General features: G+C 40.6%; 1 protein-coding gene across 1 annotated transcript in view; it reads right to left on the bottom strand.

Moving 5' to 3' along the window:
* DLC1 (DLC1 Rho GTPase activating protein) overlaps nucleotides 1-14,824 on the bottom strand; it is a 206,540-nt gene extending 191,716 nt beyond the window's left edge. Inside the window, exon 1 of the mRNA XM_051965913.1 lies at nucleotides 13,727-14,824. Within this exon, the coding sequence (XP_051821873.1) occupies nucleotides 13,727-14,749 (1,023 nt within the window). The 5' untranslated portion in view covers nucleotides 14,750-14,824. The remainder of the gene's footprint in view (nucleotides 1-13,726) is intronic.
* Nucleotides 14,825-22,493: the final 7,669 nt, after the last annotated feature.

The raw sequence follows: 22,493 nt of genomic DNA, 5'->3' as shown, positions 1-22,493 counted from the left end.
TTCTCAATTTTCAATCCTTTAGGTCTATCCCACTCACCCCTCCCCCCACATCCAGAAAAAACTCTCCTTCCTCTGAACTGCTTATCATTCATTTAACATTCATATGTTACTCCCATCCTCCTCAATATGGGGTTGAGCTGATCCCAGTTTCTTAAAGATCCTGCCCTAAGGACAACTGGGACTCTTTTGTCAGACTTGATACTGAACATATACCCTATTAGAAGGCAAACTTCTTGATAAAAGGAGTTTTTCTGTTTGTAGTTCTACCAGTTAGCGCATAGTAAGGACCTACAAATGATCATTCATTCATTTATATCAGTATAACTCAATATCATTGGATGCTTCTAAGCCAGAAAGATTTTGAATACAGGTCTGTATGTATCTATTGTTCAAAGACCGGCCCAATTGAGATCACACAGGTTTATCACTAGAAGGTTTGCCACTAGGAGAGGACCATAACAATTTTTTAACCATACCAATTCAAGATGACCTTCCACAAAAACATGACAGTATTATCATGGCCTTGTTCTCAGGATTCCAAATAAAATCAAAGATTCAATCCTACTTGAAACTCTTGGTGAAGTGCTTGTGGACAGATGATGCATAGATCAAGTGCTAGAGGGAACTTTTTTTTTTTTATAGGTTAGGGGCAGCCCATACTTCTTTTTTTCATTATTTTTCCTTTTAAAAAATAATATATTTAATAGTATGTGTTTTCAATTACATGAAAGTTAGTTTTCAACATTCATTTTTGTAAAATTTTGAGTTTCAAATTTATTTTTATCTCTCCCTCTCTTACCACCCCCCACATCCCAAGCTAGCAGGTAATCTGATATAGGTTATATGTGTGCATTCATTTTTTTTTAAAACAAATTTCCATATGAGTTATATTGGGAATGAAAAATCAGAACAAGAGGGAAAAACCAAGAGAAAGAAACCTTCTGCTCCCACCCCCCCAAAAAATACAGTGAAATTAGTATGCTTAGATCCTCATTTAGTTTCCATAGTTCTTTTTCTGTATGTAGATGGCATTTTCCATTGAAAATTTATTGAAATTGTCTTGGATCACTGTATTGTTGAGAAGAACTAAGTCTATCATAGTTGATCATCAGGCAATATTGCTGTTGCTATGTACAATATTCTCCTGGCTCTGCTGGCTTCACTCAGTATCAGTTCATGTAAGTCTCTCCATCATTCTGCTCATCATCCCTTATAGAAAAATAATATTCCATAACATTCATATACTATAACTTATTTAGCCATTCCCCAACTGATGGGCATCTACTCAGTTTCCAATTCCTTGCCATCACAAGAAGAGCTGTTACAAACATTTTTGCACTATGGGGGCCCTTTTCCCCCTATTATGGTCTCAGCCATGCTTCTTGATGTCATAGACTTTCTAGATTATTGAGAAATGCCATCAGTCCACAGTCACATTTGTAAGAGACTCCTTGTTGCCCTTTCTGGACAGGAGGTTAACTGAAAGACCTTTGGGAGGGGGGTTTCAGCTTTCACAAGAGAAGCTCCAACACAGATTTAAGATGGTACCAGATAAAAGCATAATCAAGAGGAAGAAAGACAAACACTAGTAAGTTTCTCCATTCAGACAGCACAAGAGATGTCAGAAGACAGGAAGCACACCAGGGATTCTCAAGTCTAGAATCCTTTATCACCTGCTTCTGAATCCCTACAAGGCTCAGGTCCTTTCACACAACCTTCTCTGTTTCCCCCACCTGACAATACCCACTGTCATGATCTTTTCCTTTGAGATTTTCTCCTTTTACCCAACACAAATTGGCTTTTATCACATTTATTTGCACCTATATCAAGGCCTCCAGTGATCATAAAGTCAAGGATATAATCTTTCATCCCATCATTATGTTTGGGGACTTATGAACAATAGGGGTCCAATAAATGCCTTTTTTTAGTGACATTGACTTAAACAATTGACGAAATTGATTTTAACAAGATCACATTGTTCTATTGTGAGTTATGTGATAGAGACCTTATTTGGGTGGATTCTTGAGGGTGTCAGCCTTCACAACATGTTGACCTGTTCAAGACACAGAGGAAGAGACCACTGGTTAGGGCTTGACTCATGCTAAAATATGCAGAAAAGGATGAGAAAATGAAAAATATTGCTCAGAACTGGGTGGGAACAAATTGGATTCAGGGGAGGAAAGGCAAGATGACCATTCAAAGAAGGCAGTAGTTCAAACCTCATTTCTAACTTCCAGACTTTCCTAGATGTACATGTTCTAAGGAGAATCTCCTTCTTCTTGGGATTTTAAGAAGATGTGTTCAGATGCTGATGCCCAGGTTATTCTCATCAAGCTGAGGGTGAGATGTATATGGTTTTTGGGAACTTCTTCCCATATTGTGTATACAGAAGGCTAATAAAGACAGTCTAGACAGAAGATGTAGAGAGTTGGGGAGGCAGCGAGGGCAAAGGGTATCTATTCCCTTCCTCTAGTCTGAAGACCCAGTCCAAGCAGGACCTGGGTAGGGTAGTATGAGGAAGGTTTGGAAAGAGAATATCTATTCTCTAGTCTATAGTAGAGCTAGAAGAGAGAACCCAGATAAGAGTTGGGCAGAGACATTAACTCAGGAGCCAGAGTCCAGGATGCCAAATAGACACGGGCATACAGAAAGCTCATCTGTCCTCAACAGAGCTCCTGATGTGATGACTCTTGGAATAATGGGAAGAGCATTGATTTTGGGGTCTGGAGACCTATCTTCTAGCACATGACTTTTGCCAAGGCACTTGCTATTTATGGGTCTGTTTCCTCACCTTCTAAATTAGGTGAGTGAACAGAACCTGGCACACAGTAGGTTCTTGATAAATGCTTGATGACTAACTTACTTGCAGTGCTAAAAGCCAATTAATCTAGCATGTGTGTAAAAAGCAGCGCACATTTGTAGAATGCTTTAATGTTTGCAAAGCATTTGGCACGTTCTCTCATTTGACTCTCCTAATAACCTTAGCAGGGAGGTGCGATTATTATCTCCATTTAACAGATGAAAAAAAAAGGAGGCCCAGAAAGATTAAAGGATTTGCCCAGACTCAAGTGGCTAGCAACAGTCTGAGGCAAGAGTTGGATTTAAGTCTTCCCATGTGCCAAACTGAGGGCTCTGTTTGCTGTACTACCTATCTAAATAACATTCATTATTTCCACAATAGTATAAAATACAGTGTGATACAATCTATGTATCAATAAAAAGTAGCTACATATAGACATATTGATGTACCCAAGTAGCATTGTATCTATGTAAACATGTATCTAAATATATATTTCTATGTATATATGTATGAATGTATCTATCTTCTTATCTATCCATTTCTCTCTCTGTCTCTGTCTCTCCCTCTCGCTTTTTCTGTTTCTCTCTCTCTTCCCTTTATTTCCTCCTTAAATGCTATTGCCCCCTTTCCCATCATTTCTGGGAATATGGAAAACAATGGTGTACTTAGAACTAGCCCTTCTCTCCCCAAGGGGACAAACTCCATTTTTGTTCCCATTTTAGCAAGGACACACACACCAAAGCACAATGACAGAGACCGAAAATTGGGATTAGGCACAAACAAGGAAGTTCTGCCTTGTACCATGTTGAGGAGGGGGATGCTACAGTTTATATAAAAACAAAAGGGGATAGAGTCCTTTGGGTGGCTGAGTTGATCAAGTATCGTACTTGGACTTAAGAAGACCTGGGTCCAAAACTTTACAAAGATACTTATTGTTTTACCATGTATCTGTGGGCATGCCATAAGTCTATAAACTCACTTTCCTCATTTGTATAATGGGGATTGTATAACGTATAAGAATGTGTAAGAATCCCCATATGGGGATCGTGAAAGAGGACTTATCAATAAATGTTTGATTTGTACACCTATTCTATATACCTACATATCTAGGATCATGTAAAAATTTCTCAGGCAAAAAGGGATCGTGAGCCCTGATGTAAAATACCTTGTAAATTTGAAAGTGCCAAAGTCATTTCAATTATTTAGGATGTTTTCTAAATTAGCATACATCTCAGGGCACAGAGATAAATAGGATCTCAGAGTGGGAGGGGACCTCACAGGGGATCTACTACAACTTTTCTCTGCAGGGGAATCACCTTCACACCCTCCTCAACAAATGGTCTTGTGGCTTCTTCTTGAGGAGTATCACTAATGGGAACATCGGTGTCTCCATTCTATGTGTGATTGCTAGGAAATTACCCTGACATTATGAATCTTCCTCTTTGCAGCTTTTCCTCACAAATGTCACACTTCTTGCAAGTCTTGGAATCTCCCGATTCCACTCAAAGGCTTCTAAATACCTTCCCAATTCTCAGAATCAATGCCTATGACTATTTTTACTTTTAGCTTTCTATAAAGCTCTATAAATGCTTGATATTGCAAATCATAGAATGTCCTAAATGCATCCATATAGTAGGTAATGCTAAGATTCTGAACTGCCCTCAAGGGAAATCAAGGACAAGAGAAATTATCTTAATTAAGACAAAGCTGATCCTGGACTCCTAAAACTAAAAGAAATTTATCAAAAAGGATAAATTTATTTCTTGGGGGGGAAAGGTTTTGGCAGCTTATCTTTTCATTAGAAGGGGGAAAGAAGAAACATTTATTATGTGCCTACTATATACCAAATACTGTGCTAAGTACAAACATGGTAGAAAGTAATGAACTCGGAGTCAGAAGACCTGGTCCAAATCCTGTCTCCATCCCTGATGTGAGGTGGGATCCTGGTCAAGTCCCTTCCCCTTTTGGGGCCTCTTCTTTTCCAGCTGCAAAATGAAGTCATCAGCATGAGCTATCTAAATGTCTCTGCCAGGTCAATATGACTTAGTAAGCTTTGAGGGCTAGCCAGCTGGCTACATTATTATTATTTTTTGGGGGGTGTTGTTTTGTTATTTTTCCCCAGGTTTCCTCCTATGGTGGCTTATGTAGTATTCTGGCTCATGTTTGGCACAGCCCACCATAAATATTCTGGGATTGGACCCCACGGTCACCATCATGTCTTTCTCAATATGTAAAGTGACTTTCTCTCCAACAGGAATCCAATCAAACCTTTTAATATAACAATCCACTGATCACAGCTGAAGGAGTGGGAAGCACATCTGTCTTCCCTGACAATGTATGGAAGGGCCCTCTAGTTCCCATGAGGCTGTTTCCTGACCCAGTGAAGGCAAACACTACAGCGATTATTTCAAACAAAGGACTTCCTCTAAGCATGTTCCCTGGAGAGCTGAAGGCCCAGCTCCCCATGGAGCCAGCCTTCTTCTGCTTCCATGACATCAGGGTTGACTAAGGCAGAAGGTTAATAGAAACTTGTCTGAAAATGAAGGACAGTAGGAACTTTGGCAGGGAAAATCACCTTCGACTTTCCTCCTGGAACTGTGAAGATGTAGAGTCTTAAAAGCCTACACAGACAATAAAAGATCTCTCTGCTCCAAGAAACTATCCTGGAAGAAAACAATTCTCTTGCTTGGCCAGAGTTAACTTTTCTTTCCCCTCCCTCATCAGTATGATTTATTTTTTAACTCTCCCAAGGAATGACTGAAAACATTAGAGCAATTGGGGTCCAAATTGCTCAACTTTGGGATTCACATCTGATGCCAGAAGTGTTATGCTCAGTATAATCACTGGGTTAAAGGATTGCTTTATCTCTACCAGATAGTTGAAGTGAGAGGCTCCCTGTTCCATGTTTGGATAGGAATTGGGCCTGGGATTTCTTTGGCATAGAGAACTCCAGGTCAGGAAACTCCCTCTATTGACCTCAGTTAGCATCTTAACCCAGAACGCTTCCTCACAGGAACATTTCTATTACCTCTATGGCTTTCCTCACATGGAATATTTCTTATAGAATATTCTGCTGTAAGACCTATTCCCACTTTTCCTTCTGATGAATTCTTCTTGGAGCCTGATTTATGGAGGGGCCCAGGCCAGCTTGCCTTCATTTCCCTCTAGATTTTGTTCCTGACTTTCTGTATTTCAATCTCCCATTTCTCCCCATTCTATACCCTCTTTCTCCCTCTTCCTCATCCCCTGCTTTTTAGTTCCTTGTTTTATGTTGTCTTCCAACACAAAAGAATATTTGCTCCTTTTAGGATGGAAGCTCCTTGAAAGCAGCACCTGTCAATCTTTTTGCTTGTATTTATTATATATTAACTTCAGTGCTCAGCACAATGCCTGCACATAGTAAGCACTTAATAAATGGTGGATTTTTTAAAAATTCATCTTTCCTTCCTTCCATGAATTTTTCCTTATTCCTCCTCATGACTCACTATCCATCTGAAGTGCTTGTCTGAGATTATACATGCATTCATGTGCATGATAAACATGCATGTGCTTGCAGACATATACACACATAAACACTATAATATTCATCCATTTTTGCTTGTGTGTGTGTGTGTGTGTGTGTGTGTATTTTGTGTGCTCTAGTCATTAATGCAATGATCTACAATTAGGAGCATTCAACAAAAGAGCATCAGGTGGGTTTCCATCCTCTACCCTTCCCTCCATTCCTTTCTTTTCCTATACAATAGAAGGATATGTCATAGATGTCATAGGACATAAGATGTCCTTTTTGTAAAAAGGAGACCTCACTAAACAATGACAAGATTATTAGACTGGATGTGGGACTTAAAGAATTTAGCCAGTGATGTGAAAAATATTATAGAAAAAACGGTTTGAGATGAGGAACTACAGCTCAGACTGTCCAAAGGAGAAGAACGCAAGCTCTTGGGATCTTCCTGCAGCAGAGCTTTTCTGCATCAGATAAAGGTTTGCAGTGGTCTTTAGAATCAAATTTTCACTGTTATCTTGTCTGTGACCATCTGAGTAGAAGGAGAGCACCCTGGCCTCCCTGAGAAGCCTCTACACTGTGCTACAGATACTTTCTTTGTTCATCTACAACTTCACAGCAATAATCTTACTGCTATCCAGACATCTTTCAAATTCTTCCCCTTTCCCGGCTTTTAAGTCACACAGACACAATTGCTTGATATCCTGGGGCTACTCCACTTCAAGGCTGAACTCTTATTGATAATGATAATATATCTGATCTCATTCCATCATAACTTCCCTTTTATTGTTATTCTGAACACTGGGTTATCTTTATTCACATCCCATCTTCATCCACCATTGACAAATTTATATTACATAACCCCAACTGTGCCCTCACTGCTCCAAAGCAATCTACTTATATCTCCTTTATTTATTATCCCACTCTCCTTAGAAACTCTTCTAAACCTTTTTATCCTCCCTCAAATCTCCCATGGTTCCTCCTTCCTCTACCTTCTCATCTGAGGATCTTCATAATTTTACTGGGAAAAAAATTGAGACCATCCACAGAGACCTCTATCTTTTCCTTTTCTCCTCATATTATATTACCAAGATGCCTTCTGTCAGTATCTCCTGCTTCAAGTCTGTTTCACATCAAGAGGTGAACTTTTCTTTGCCTAGACGAACCCCTCTAACTGCAGAATAATCCCATTTCATCCCATCTTCTACAGATTATCCTATCAACCCCACTTTCGAACTCATTCTCAATCTCTCCTTGTCATTTGACTCCTTCCCTACTGCTTACAAACACTGAAATATCTCCCTCATATTCAAATAATCTTCACTTGATCCTTCCATTTTTGCTAGCTGTCATTCCATACCTAGTCTTCTTTTTGTAGTTAAACTCTTTAAGCAGACTGTCTATGATAGGTGCCTTCATTTACCTTCCTTTCTTTCTTTTCTTAACTCTGCAGTTTGACTTCCAAACTCACCGTTCAACTGAATTTGTTCTCTCTAAAGTTTCCAATATCATTTAATTATCTAATGTAATGGCCTTTTCTCAATCCTTATCCTCCTTGACCCATGTGCAGCCTTTGATGTTGTTGAAAATTCTCTTCTGGATACTCTTTCCTCTTTAGATTTTCATGTCATTCGTTCACTCATGGTTCTCTTTCTACCTATCGATCATTCCTTCTCAGTTTCCTTTGCAAAATCTTCATCTAGGTTATACCCCCTAAATCTATGTGTCTACCAAGACTGTGCTGGATGATCTTCTTGCTTTTCTACTATTTTTGTTATCTCATGAGATCCCACAGTTTCAATGATCAATCTCTAAGCAGATGACTCTTAGGTCTATTTTTATTTAACCCTACTCTCTCTCCTAACTTCCAATTTCATGTCTCTAATGACCTATTGAACATCTCAAGTTAGATATCCTACAGACACTTTTAATTCAGCATTTCCAGAACTTAATTCATTTCCTTTTTATTGTCAAGGACACTCCTATCCCCCTATTACTCAGACTTGTAACCTAGATGTTTATCCATTTTTCACTCTCTTTCATTCCCCTTCCCCCAATATTTAATAATTTTTTCAAGTCCTGCCAATTCTATCTTAATATCTCTTGAATATGTCACTTTCTCACTTCCAATATTGCCACCACTCTGGTATAGACCCTTATCACCTCACATCTAGGTTATTCCAATATCTCTGTGGTGAGTCTGTCTGCCTTTAGTCTGTCCATTCCTCATTTAACTATCAAAATGGTCATATCATATGTTCTTTTCCCCTTATTTCCAATCCCATTCCCATTCAGTGAGTTCCAATAACTCCTTAAAATTTCCAGGAGAAAATATAAAATCTTCTGTTTGGAATTCAGAGCCATTCATAACCTGATCCTTTCCCTATGTCTATACTCTCACATTTTACATCTCCCAATTCCCACCAGGTATTCTATGATCCAATGACAACCTTCCTCTTGGCTTTTCTTAACATGACACTCCATCTCCAACTCTGAGTATTTTCAATGGCTCTTCCATGCTTGGAACATTATGACTATTGGCTCCCTTCGCTTCCTTCATGTTTCAGCTAAATTCTCACCTTCTACAAGAAGCTTTTCATGAGCCAGAGGAAATTAGGTGTCACAATAGCTAGAACACTGGGCCAGAAAGATGAATTAAATTCTGGCTTCAGACACTTACTAACTATGTGGCTCTGGGAAAATTTTAATCTCTATCTGCCTCAGCTTCCTCAACTGTAAAATGGGCTCATACCTCCCAGGATAGTTATTAGAAATAAAAGAGATAATATTTGTAAGGCACTTAGCATGGTGCCTAGTATTTAGTAGATACTAAATAAAAACTTGTTCCCCACCCAACCCCCTTTTTATTCTCTTTAATGCTAGTGCCTTTCCTCTGTGATTACCTCCAATGTATCCTGCCTGCAACTTGCTTGTACATGATTGTTTGCACATTGTTTCCCTTATTAGAATGTGAGCTCTTTAAGATCAGAAATTCCTTCCGAAGCCCTCCTCCTCCTCCTTTATATCTCCAGTGCTTAGCACAGAAAATGTTTAATATTTGGCAGTTGATTTGATTGAATTCACTGGAAAATTAAACACAAGTAGCAAACTTCCATGAGATAGTCTCCACACAATTGTCATAGTCTAAGAAAAGTGAACAAGATTCATTTTGAACTACAAAATGGCTACCAAGGGAGACAGAATCTGGGATTCTTTGCTAATTCTCTTATTCATTCCCAACAGACACAATCTCAAACCTTCTTTTCTTTTGTAAGCCTCCCATTCTTCCTCCTCCTCTTCATCCTTCTTTTCATCTGCCTCTACTTTCTCCTTCTTTTCCTTCTCTTCCCTCCCAATCTCTCAGTCAGGGACCTGGCTTCTAACTTTATGGTGAAAACTGAGGCTACTCTTCATGAATTTCTTCTCCATTCCCTTCATCTCAAAATGCTCTGCTACTATTTTGATACTCTCTCCTCCTTTATGTCGTCTCAGACGAAAAGGTAGTTTTCCCCCTTGGTCTCTGTATGCCATTAGTTTCATCCTCTCTTATCTTCTCCAGCAGAATTTGATTCCCTCTCCTCACCATTGCTAATTCTGCACTCTAGGCCTAGGTAGAGGAAATGCTTGGAGGCAACTATCATGGCTGCCTGCCTATTTTCTTCTCTCTTATAGGAAACATTCTCAATTTCCTTCCACCACCAATTGTGGTATGTTTTCTATTCTCCTCTCCATCTGGGCTCCATTTCAGTGGATACAGCCTAGTTTGACAAAATAAAATATGACATCAAGGACTAAGGGATGTGTCTTGAAGGACCATGGCCTCCCACGCCTTCTTTTTTGTCACCTACAATTGAGTCATCCCTTTTCAGGTTATTTTCAAATGAATCCACCGCCAAACCACAGTCAATATCTTTGACACGACAGAATTCTTAGCAATCCAGCATCTCCAGGAAATGACTGGAGAAGGTCCTGCCCATGGAGAAGGCATGATTTCTTTCCACAGGGCGAAAAAGAAGTGTCTCTACTGCTTTAGTCCTTGCAGAAAGAATTCATTCACTGTATTCTCAGTAGGACTACTCATTTTCATATGGGGAAGATCCCATTTTCAAGATCCCAAGAACTTTTCTTGGAAGCTGGGGAGGGTCTCTTTCCTGCCTTGGGGCTCAGAAGGTCCCAGAGAAGTGACGGCTGGTGGTATTTCTGTACTTCTCCTGAAACAATGGAACACTAAGAGTCTTCTGAAAAATGTAGCTAAAGGGATCCCATCAGGTTTTTTGTTCCGAAGCAGGGCACACAAGGGGAATATGTCATATGGCAAATACTGGGCTAAGACAACCTTGATCCTGACACACATAGTCTATTAAAGTTATTAGTAACCCTAGCTTAGAAAAACCACATTTCTCTACCTGACAAGAATAATACTGTGAGCACCAACTTTACATGGCACTTTTATTTTTATATAGTTTTCATATATTACTTCATTGGGCATTCCTGATCACCTTAAAAAGTAGTTTTCTCATTTTGCAAGAAAGAAAACTGAAGGTCAGATAAGTTAAGTGACTTTCCCAGGTCACACAGCTTCTAAAGGACTGAGGCAGACTTTGAACTCAGTTATTTCCCAAATACAAATCCAGATCTCTCTCCTAAGCTACCCAGCTGACCTTTGGGGAGAGAGAAACCAGGAAGGAGATCTTGCTCTTGGCAAAAAGGTCACCCTTCCATATTTCTATAACAGCAATGGGCATCAGAGAAAGTTAAAAGAAGAAACTATGAAGGCAGCTTATTCTGGAGGAAGAACATTAGTCGTGAAATTGGAAAAACTGATTTCAGGTCTCAGTCTTGACCTGATAACTATGTGGCAAGTTATTTTCTTCTCGAGGATCCAGTTTCCTTCTGGACAAACATCCTTGTACTATCAATCTCATAGACTCAGTGTGAGGAGGCCAAAGTACTTCAGAAATGGAAGCACTTCTTAAAATTCCTGAGACAGGAAATAACTGGAGAAGGTCATGTCTGTGAAGAATGAGCCTAGAGGAAGAAGAAACTTAGTGGGTGTTCAGGAAAAATTGTCTGAATTCTGACCCAACTCTCAGGCACAAAGTTCAAAAAGCACCAAAAGAGAAAGTATGAAAAGATTTGCTTCTCATAAGGTGGCATGAACAATCGATTTACATTAAGCATCCATTAGGTTGTTGTTGTGTGTCATGCTCTGTGGTAAGCACCAAGAATACAAATAGAAACTAAAAGAAAGCTAGTGTCTGCCTTCAAGGAGCTTATGTTCTAATGGTTGTTAGGTTAATATGAAAGTTACTGTTCTTTTATAAAGTAACAACTGATATCACTGTCCTGATGACTCAATGTACTTAACTATCAATGGAGAAGGGAACAAAGCATAATGATAAAAGAAATACTAAAATGAAGAATGGTCCCTGTTTCTTTCTGAAGACAAGGGGATTGTGGATATTTCATGGATAAGTTAAATATTAATTCCATCAATATTAAAAGTGCCCAGTGGAGATTTAATTTCTTCAAAATTTTGGACCAAGTCATTTAGGAGAAATGTAGGCTACAGGAGACCTTAGAAATCATTTCATTGAACCCTCTAATCTTTTGCAAATAAGATCCCAGTTAACAAGGGGATTTCAAAAAGACACATAGTGTCAGAGCCTAGAATTCAGAATGAGGTATTCTGATTTTAAATTCAAAGAGTTTTTTTCCTCTCTATTTTGTTGCACTGCCTTTGTGAATAAGATGCTCACCACAAGGACCAGATAGAGAGGAGGAAGAGGAGGATGATCTATCTAGATATAATGAACTTGGCTGACTGTCAGAACCAAAAAATAATCATTAATAGATAGTTGCAAAATTGGAAGGAAGTTTCTGGGGAAATGTCCAGGGATTTATTCTTGGTCTTGTTATCCTTAACATTTTTTTATCGTTTACTTAACTGAAGGTTCCAGGTGGCATGGTTATTAAAATTTCAGAACTTCCACATTGGGAAGCAATAGAATATATGATTAGAGCTAGATAGGTAAGAACATCTGATGACATTTGATAGGAGTAAAGATGACATCTTACACTCAGATTAAAAAAAATCAATTTTACCATTTGAAGAAGAGTAGGGGTGATCAGATAGCAGTTGAAAAAAGATTTGGAGGTTTCCATGTGGATCATTGGTGCCATTTGGCCACCAATCCACTTAATTTAATGTTAAGGTACATTTAAAAAAATGGAATATATACTTGCGTTCACAGAATGTAAACTCTTTGAAAACAGGGATCATTTCAATTTTCTGTTTGAATTGAAGTGCACGATACAGTATCACAATACAAGTCAATTAATAAATGTTGAATTGAACTGGGAAATCTTCAGGATTCTGTTCTGGTAAAGATCCACCAGGGATTATGGCAGTCAGCTCTGGCCACCAGATTTTTGGAAGTCCATTGATATGCTGGAGAGCACCCAGCTTGAGGTGAACCACCTCAAAGTCATGGGCTACATGGGGATTAGTTGGAGGAACTAGGAAACTTACACCTGGAAAAGAGAAGCTATGGGGGATATAGGATAACTGTTTCTAAATACTGGAAAGGCTGCCACGTGGTTGAGGGATTAAATGTGTTCAGTTTATCACCAGACAATCAAAAGCAGTGGGAGAAAGTCACAAAGAGGCCAATTTTGTCTTGATTTCAGGAAAAGTTCTCTATCATTTTGAGCTGCCTTAAAGTAGAATGGGCTGCCTTGAGAGAGGAAGATAGTGAGATCTTGTTCCTCAGAAGCCCCCAAACAAAAGCTCAGTGGTCCTTTGTTGGAGGTATTTTAAAAGGAAATATTGAGTGAGCCTGGATTGGGTGAGATACCAGTCTAGGTGGTACCATAGTGCATAGAGTGCTAGGTCTATAGTCAGGAAGATCTTGGGGTTCCAATCTTGCCTCAAGCACTCACTAGCTGTGTAATCGTGGAACAGTTACTTAACTCCTGTTTGCCTTCCTTTCCTCTTTTGTAAAGTGGGGGTAAGAATAACAGTTATCTTCCAGTTGTGAGGATGAAATGAGGAAATATTTGCTTGGCACATAGTAGTGCTACATAAATGCTAGTTAATACTATTATTTTTAGATAATTCTATGGTCTGTTTCAACTCTGTAATGTCACAGTAATAAATACAGGATCTTTACCAAACATGCATCAAAATATTTTTTTTAAAACCAGGATGAAACAATGTTCAACGCACCAACTATATACTGTAGATCAAACCAATAGAAAACCCTGAAGTTTGCAAAGCAACCAAACAAACAGCTGTCTAAGAAACCAGGATAATTCTTCTGGTATCATTTACATTCAAGCTGAGTAATAAGCTGGCTCACATTGGGAAAATTTTCAAGACCTATGACTACAGAATAACCTTGTCCGTGCATGGGTCTTACCTTTTTTTCTCGAAGAGTGACTTGCCCAACACACAATTCCCCAGTGGTCATGGGAAGCGTTCCATGTTCCGAGGGCACATCCTCTCTGGAGCCAGCATCCAAGGGATGTTTGTTTTGAGGGTCGCTGTGCAAGCGTGTGACGTCACTTTTATCCAGAGGGTGGAGACAACAGGGAGACTCCCCAAAGCAGCTTTCAGAATCTTCTGATTGTAGTTGTGTCTTCCCGGCACAGTGAGAGGTAGAGAACTCATCCTGTAGGGACTCACCAGTACGCCTCTCATTCCTATCTTTGATGGTGTCAGCACATTTCCTCCGTTGCTGAGCAATCACAGCAGAATGGAGCAACTGTTTCTCAGGCAGAATTTCATTTGCACTCAGAGACTCTGAGAAATCTGCTTTGGGTGCCTCTTTGACTTGACTTATCCTGAGATCACTGCCAAGCTCTTGGTTGTCCCTATTAGGGTCCCAATTCTTTTTACTCTCCTCTGTAAGACTAGACTCATGATCAGATTCACTGGCTATCTCCAAGGACCCCAAAGAGACAGGCAACTCCTGATCTTCCTCAGGACCTGGTGGTGTCTTTACAAAAGTACCTGTTCCATTCAGTCTCCACTGACCTGCTGTTTCCTTATCTCTGGTTGGCCAGTGGTTCACAGCACTCAAATTCATCTCTGGATTACTCTCTTCATCAGATACATGGACCAGAGTTTCTGTGCTGGCTTCCAGGGAAAGGAGGCCTTCTTCCCCATCACAAGTGTCATTTTCATCCAGTTCCCTTGAAACATTTCCTAGGAGCTGCTCAGGGCAGCTGGACAGCTCGGAGGCCTGGCAGCAATCTGGCAGGGATGCCCACCTCTGGTGGTGGCCCCCAGGCAGAGCCCCTTCCTTTTCCATGCTTGTATGCAAGCTATCAGCTACCAGCCCATGGTGGCATGTTGGGGTCGGAGCATCCGGATGAAGGAGCAATCCCATCCGCTGAGTGACGTGCTCTTCCCAGCTCCGCTTCCTGACGGCCACAGACATGTCCCTGCAGTCCAACAGGGGACCCTGGATTTTTCTAATCCAAGGGGCACCCGAGGAGATGGGATTAAGTCATCAAAAGCATCAGAAGAGGAGCAGAGAAGTTCTCATCATTTCCACAGCTGTAAGAAAGACAGAAGACTTAGGGACAGATGCACATCCAAGAGTCAATTAAATCTCAAAGTTTGGGAGTAATTAAACAAGGCTATGAATGTTAACTTAGAGAGGTGTTTAAACAGCAACAACAACAACAACAGTTCCACAACATTCCAAATGAAAGGCAGTATGATTCAACAGATAAAGAGCTTAAAAATCCTGAGTTCAAATCCTATCTCTGATACATATAACCTTCAGAAAGTCACTTAAGGGGCAGCAGTGGACAAAGCACTGGCTCTCAGATCAGAAGTACTTGTGTTCAAATCCAGCCTCACTTAACACTTGCCAGCTGTGTGACACTGGACAAGTCACTTAACCCCAATTGCCTTGCCAAAAAAAAAAATAGGAAATTAACTTAAGCTCTCTGTGTTCTGTGCAATTCCCAATAAAGATGCCATTCTGCATTGGTAAAGGAAATCTACTCACGTGAGAGTTTCCCATTTAAATGAAATCACAGATCTTGTTTCTATATTTTTGCTAAATGTTTTCCATAGCTTTCATACACACTGTGACAGCTTGTAGATCCTGCCTTTTTAATTGGTCTCCCCAGTCTTTAATTTGTCCAATTAGTCTCAGGGAGGCAGGAAATTCCAAAGCAGTGGAACCTTCCTTTTTGGAGCAGATTGGGATGATACCATGGAGCTGACTTCATGGAGACAGACAGAGAGAGAGAGAGAGAGAGAGAGAGAGAGAGAGAGAGAGAGAGAGAGAGAGAGACAGAGAGAGAGAGAGAAAGAGACAGAGAGAGACAGAGAGAGACAGAGAGAGACAGAGAGAAACACACAGAGAGAGACAGAGAGAGAAGGAAGAGGGGAGAAAAAAATTGTGTCTTGGAATACATTCACTCACAGCCAGCCAGGGGATATGATAGACATTCATTCAATAAAAGACACTGAGAAGTCATGGTCATAGTGGTTGGAGAGAGAGAGCAGTATTGAGAAAACCAAGAGGCAAGAAAATATTCCTGAGGAGAGAGTGATCATCAGTGTTGGGGAAGTATTAGAATGAAGGGAAAAATAATTGGTAATGAGATAACTTGAGTGAACAGTCAATTGCATTGTAAGGACAGAAGTCAAGTTCCAAGAGTTAAAAAAATAAGAGGAGATAGAGAAAAAAAATGTATAAGAGGTTTTTTAAAAAAATTTCCAAAATATATAGAGAACTGACTCAAATTTATAAGAAATCAAGCCATTCTCCAATTGATAAATGGTCAAAGGATATGAACAGACAATTTTCAGAGGATGAAATTGAAACTATTACCACTCATATGAAAGAGTGTTCCAAATCATTATTGATCAGAGAAATGCAAATTAAGACAACTCTGAGATACCACTACACACCTGTCAGATGGGCTAAGATGACAGGAAAAAATAATGATGAATGTTGGAGGGGATGCGGGAAAACTGGGACACTAATGCATTGTTGGTGGAGTTGTGAACGAATCCAACCATTTTGGAGAGCAATCTGGAATTATGCCCCAAAAATTATCAAATTGTGCATACCCTTTGATCCAGCAGTGTTTCTATTGGGCTTATATCCCAAAGAAATACTAAAGAAGGGAAAGGGACCTGTATGTGCCAAAATGTTTGTAGCAGCCCTGTTTGTAGTGGCTAGAAACTGGAAAATGAATGGATGCCCATCAATTGGAGAATGGCTGGGTAAATTGTGGTATATGAATGTTATGGAATATTATTGTTCTGTAAGAAATGACCAGCAGGATGAATACAGAGAGGACTGGCGAGACTTACATGAACTGATGCTAAGTGAAACGAGCAGAACCAGGAGATCATTATACACTTCGACAAAGATATTGTATGAGGACATATTTTGATGGAAGTGGATTTCTTTGACAAAGAGACCTAACTAAGTTTCAATTGATAAATGACGGACATAAGCAGCTACACCCAAAGAACGAACACTGGGAAACAAATGTGAACTATCTGCATTTTAGTTTTTCTTCCGGGTTATCTATACCTTCTGAATCCAATTCTCCCTATGCAACAAGAGAACTGTTCGGTTCTGCAAACATATATTGTGTCTAGGATATACTGCAACATATCCAACATATAAAGGACTGCTTGCCATCTAGGGGAGGAGGTGGAGGGAGGGAGGGGGAAAAAATCGGAAAAGAAACGAGTGCAAGGAACAATGTTGTCATTATAAAGTAATCATTAAATAAAAAAATAAAAAAAATAAAAAATAAAAAAAAATAAAGAAAAAAAATTAATTTTCCTCTAGGAGTTTGATGGACAAAGAAAGGAAAGATCAATATTTTGAGGAGATGGGAGGAGCTATGGAGACTTATTTAAGAATGGAGACAAGGATGTTTATAGGGAATAGAGAAGAAATGAGTAGATAGGGAGAGACTGATAATTAGAGAGTAAAAGGGGCTAATTGTGGTGACGATCTGCTGGAGAAATCTAGAGAAGCAGGCTCAGGGGCACCTGTGGGAAGATGGGTATTGGTGAGGGGAAAGCTCCCATCTTCCTAGGCAGGAATAAAGAGTGAGAAGAGAAGAAGAGGTGCTGTTAAAGTGCTACAGAAAAGGGGAGAAGAGGGAATTTGGTATCTTTTGCTGTCAAAGGGGACCATTACTATGTTAAAAGTCTAATTACAGTGTATCTGACTTTAGCCAATCAAACCAACAAGTTCTCGGAATACTCTGACACAGTTTGGAGACAAATAGTCCTTGTGAATATGTGGGTGACTTCTCTAACTTTACACATCTTTCATTTCTTCTGGGCTAATTCAATCCTACCTTGCTCATAGAACACAGCACCTTCTCTGATGAGGGCACGCCATGCTGAGTGCTCCCATCTTGTACAATCAATTGTATAATACACTATTTCCTCAGTAAAGGAGGAGGAGAGATGCTCAACTTGACTAGGAGGTGGGAGAGAAGAGAAGGTTTGGAACAGTCACTTCTGATAGACTATAGATGTGGAATGAGACATTGTGATACATGGCCAATGTTTTGGTTTGTTTTGTCTAATTGTATTAGAAAAAAATTTTGTAAAATAAAATTATTGACAAAGAGAACAACATAAACAGAGATGATAGCAACATAAAAATCAATACATTTATTTAAAAGATCAAGACTTTCTCATATCAATAAATTCCACTCTCTTAGAGGCCAAATTCATTTTTAGAGTAGACGATGGGCAGGGAGATAGGAACCTTTTGTTTTTATCTCTCCGACCCTTACCAGGACTACCCAAGATGCAGCATTGATTCTGCATAGTTATGATATACTTGATCAACCTCGGCACCATGAGTTAACTGGAACAATTTTCTTTTCTATAAAAATTGATAAGGGGCCCTTTTGACCACAACCTAGTAATATGGTGATAAAGCTTTTCTCAAAATTAGTATTATTATGTCCATTATACAGATGTGGAAATGAGATTCGAAGGGTAAAGGATCCCCAATCACAGCGCTTCTGGAAGGGATCATGGTCACAGAGCTGGGAAATATCAGAGTGGAAAATGTAGTTGGGAGTTCTTGGGGCATCTCTCATTGGGCCTCATTTTCCTCATTTGTCCTACAAGGATATTGGATTGGATGACTGACAAGGTCCCTTTCAGTCCTCCATCCTGTGATTTCAAGGCTAAGACTCCCAAAATTTGACTTTGTAGCTCTCTATGTCCCAACCCACTAGTGGAAGTGACTGAATTATTGGGGGTATGGGAGAGGCAGAAATCTTGCTTACTGATGCTTTGATATCTATTGGAGATATCAGATAGACTTCTTACGCCTCAGCAGTGTCTGTGTACTATGGTCACATTAGTTCTCCTTTCTGAGTCTCAGTTTTCTTCTCTGAAGGATGCCCAAGGGGTCTATGCTCATGTCCTTTACTCCTTAAAACCTCCCTCATGAGCCAGACAGGGAAGGAGGAGCAGGAGCATCCAGAAGTGCTCTCTAACAGGCTGGGTTCTCTGGCTTCTGGGAAGCACTGTCCACATCTTACTGTCCTGCTAAGAAGCCCAGGTCAAGATGAAAATATAGACCTTGAAAAGGCCTTCTATTAAGATTCCAATAATCAGATGCTGAGATCTGATGAGCAGCTCCTGGCCCTAGCCTTGGCTTCCTCAGCCTTCACAGGCACCCCCTGGGCTTCCTACTGGGGTGCACACTTCTCCCTTCCAGTCCTTGTGCCTCTTTTCTTCTGGGGTAACATGAAGGTCTTGTTCCTGAATTTAGGCTTTGCTTGACTATGTAAATCCAATCCTTTATTATTATTATTACCCATTTTCAAAGGGTACAGACTCTTCACAATGTGCTCTGCCTGTCAGGAGCTCATTGCAGAATTTGAGGTCCCTAAAAGACATCTCTAATTGTGACTTCTTGAACCAGAAATACTACTCACACCAAATTCCTGCTCCCCTTGTATAAGAATTGCATTTGGGCTTCCAGATTAGGAATCACTGTCATTGTCTGGCCATCAATAAAGGGGAGTAGAGTAGCCATGGAGGCCCCTGCCACTGTCCTCATTTGAACTCAGAAGGACCTTCTGAGGGGAAAGGAGGAAGGGAGGGGTATGAAAGCTCTTCCTTTCTAGAGGGCTAAGCTCCTTCCCTGGGCTGCACCAAACAAACAGAGCCATTTGGAGTTTCTTTGATGACTTTTAAAACACCTTTTCCCACAATCCTCAGCATTTTGTCTGACTCAGAATGAAGTCAGTGCGGAGGGTTCCCTTGGGACACTGGGGTGTCAGCCCTTTCTGAGTGAGAGCACACCATCCTAGCATTCTCAGTGGATGGAGGGGGTGGGTCTCACTTTGTGTGAGCATGAGTTCAGTCACCAGAGCTTCAGTAGAGGTGAGGCTGTGGGGTCTGCTGAGATGGAGGCTCCCATGAGCCAAAACCTCCCCAGACCATCCCAGCCCCCTCCAGCTAGTCAGGAAAAGCAGAATCAGGTAGAATACTCAGGGCCAAGCCCAGGGGGCTGGTGGTAAATGTTTAACAATCAGCTTTTGAAGGGGGAAAAACCCAAACGTGATACATTTTGAAGTTTAATCTGCACTATTGAAATTTTTCTCCATCACTTTCTTAAGTCTAAGCAATCAACAAAGAAACAAACCAAGCCTCAGTATTTCTGAAGTATAAATGTGCACATTGAAAATTGAAGTCACCTCTTTAGTCTGAGCTGACTCCCACATGGTCCTGTATGTACCCCATCCTCTGTGAGGTGTGCTCACCCTTTCAGCCTTGAAAGGTATTCCCTTGGTATGGCCAGGCTTCTAGAGTCTTTCCACTTCCCTCCTGAAGCTTCCTTCTGAATCCCATCTTGCTGCCTGGCTGGGGGACCCCATCACAGCAGATTGTGATGGAGCATCTGGGGTTCAGAATGGGTCAAAGATAGGGGGAAATGAGGATGGATTATTCTTCCTCTTCTCAAACACTCATCAAACATACAACTCTCTATAAACCCAACCTAAATAAAGTTAAAATAATCCTTGCTCTAATTTCTTATACCACTAGGGACTAACGGGTCCCAAGAAAATGTCAGTCAGTTCCCGAGCATTTATTGTGAGTTTACTGAGTGTCAGGCATGTGTTGTGTCATCCAACAGATGAGGCTTGGAGAAGAGAACAGCTAATCCAGCTAATTAGGATCTCAGACTAGGCTTTGAACCAGCCTTCAGCCTCCAAGCCTGGTGCCTTCTCCCTTCCCCTCCACACCCAGGTGATTTGGAGGAAGGAAAGCACTCGGTCAACTCCATGTAGCTGGATAAATCTGGCCTGTTTGTCTCTTGCAAATATGAAGGAAATTGCATCCTAGGGTGAATGGGGGGATGTGAGGGGAAGAGGTATGCCCTCTGGCTTGCAAATTGAATGTTGTCCATTTCAATCATAAATGGCAGTGCTCATGCTTTAGAGTTACATAACCAAATTTGTCCCAAACAAAAGGTTTCTCCCCACAGCTATGAATCGGCTTAAATTTAGTTGGTATTCGTGAGGTTTCTTGTACCATTATCTTGCCTCAGGGGCAGGCAGTGGGAATGGAGGACTCTAGAAAGGCAAGGAGTGAGTTGGACTTCTCACACAGAACTTGGGTTCAGATCCCTGTGAGAAGCTGTTTATAAATATGTCTATGGAAGGTTACCCCTCTAAATTAGGAGCTGTTGCTGCAGCTCTGGTGGATGAAGGACACCATGGCATTGGGACTGAAGTTTGGAGAAGTCAGGCTTCAAATCACACTGCCAGCACTGAGTACCTGTGGAAGCCTGAGTAATTATCTTAATGTCTCTGAGCCTCAGGGTGCTGTCTAGCTGAGAAGGTGCAGACAGCCCATAAACTCATAGGTATGGGGGACATTGCATGGAATGCAGTGACATCACTTTGTACTTGGGGATCCATCCTTTGACAGAGACCAGGATACAAACTTCGAGTGGAAGAAAGGGGAAGGGCTATTTCTCTGGTTTTTGTTCCCTCTTACTCTGTCAGATTACCAAGCAGACCCTCTGCCCTTCAGTGACAAACTCTCTTTGGGGCATCTGCTCACCACAGAGTTAGGGGGAATATTGCCTATGTCACTATGGAAGGACCAGCCTGAAAATAGGATGACCTTTGCTGCCTCAGCCAGGGGCAGAAGAGAATTAGAATTGGGGTCTCTGGGGCCCAGTGTTCTTAAGTTCCCCAACTCCTGAAGGAAAGATTTACTATACATGGGCTGCCTGGGTGACCACCTATGTAGTAGATTGAGAACACTGAGTAGTGCTCTTCAGGTAACTTTCTCTATCCAGCCCTTAGCACAGAACCTGGAACATAGGAAGCAGTTGTTGACTTAACTCTGGAACTGGCATGGATGAAGACATCAGTGTTCTGTAGAACAGAGATCATGGTATCTGAACCCAGAGGGATTGGGTTAAATGCTGGTTTTTTTGGTTGTGTCACCGGGGGTAAGACATTTTCCTTCCCTCTGCCTTAGTTTCCTTATGAGAAAAAATAAAGACTATATGGCCTTAATTTCCTTATGAGACTATATGGCCTTCACAGTCCATTTCAGCTCTCAATATATAATCCTATGACTCATGACCATTCCTTCCAATGACATAAATCTATCTGTACTTAATCATCTTGGATGAATTTCATAAATCTTTTTTGATAGGTTTATGACAAGAGGGCTTCCCAGTATATTAGAAGCCTTCAATCTATGTCTTGACATTACAAGGATGCAAATGAACCCTTCTAGTGGTCAACCCTTCATTCCTCCTTTTTACCATGAGATCTACCCATCTTCCCTTTCTTTCAGTTTTCTTGATGATTTCCTTGGCTCCTATTCTTTTGGTGTTGCTTCTCATATCTAAGTTGAAGGTGATCCCATCCACTCCACATGTCTTTCTTCTTTCTAAATGATGTTCATTTTCAGTCCTCTGGATACCACTGGATTCCTTATCTCACAGCCATATACAAGAACTGGCAGAACATCAGCATTAAAAGATGTCCTTTATTTCTGGGAGAAGAACTGGATCATCAAAAGAGTTTATGATTACCTGAGGGTAATCTAGTTTGCTCTCATCCTCCTCTTTAATCCTGGGCTCAGTGTGTTGGTGCCAGATCCCCATATGAATAGACCAACCCTATATATGG

This window comes from Antechinus flavipes, chromosome 6 (genome assembly GCF_016432865.1).
Source record: "Antechinus flavipes isolate AdamAnt ecotype Samford, QLD, Australia chromosome 6, AdamAnt_v2, whole genome shotgun sequence".
In the NCBI taxonomy this organism is placed as follows: Eukaryota; Metazoa; Chordata; class Mammalia; order Dasyuromorphia; family Dasyuridae; genus Antechinus; species Antechinus flavipes.
Note: the sequence above shows the minus strand (reverse complement) of the source record. Positions and strands in the feature narration are given on the sequence as shown.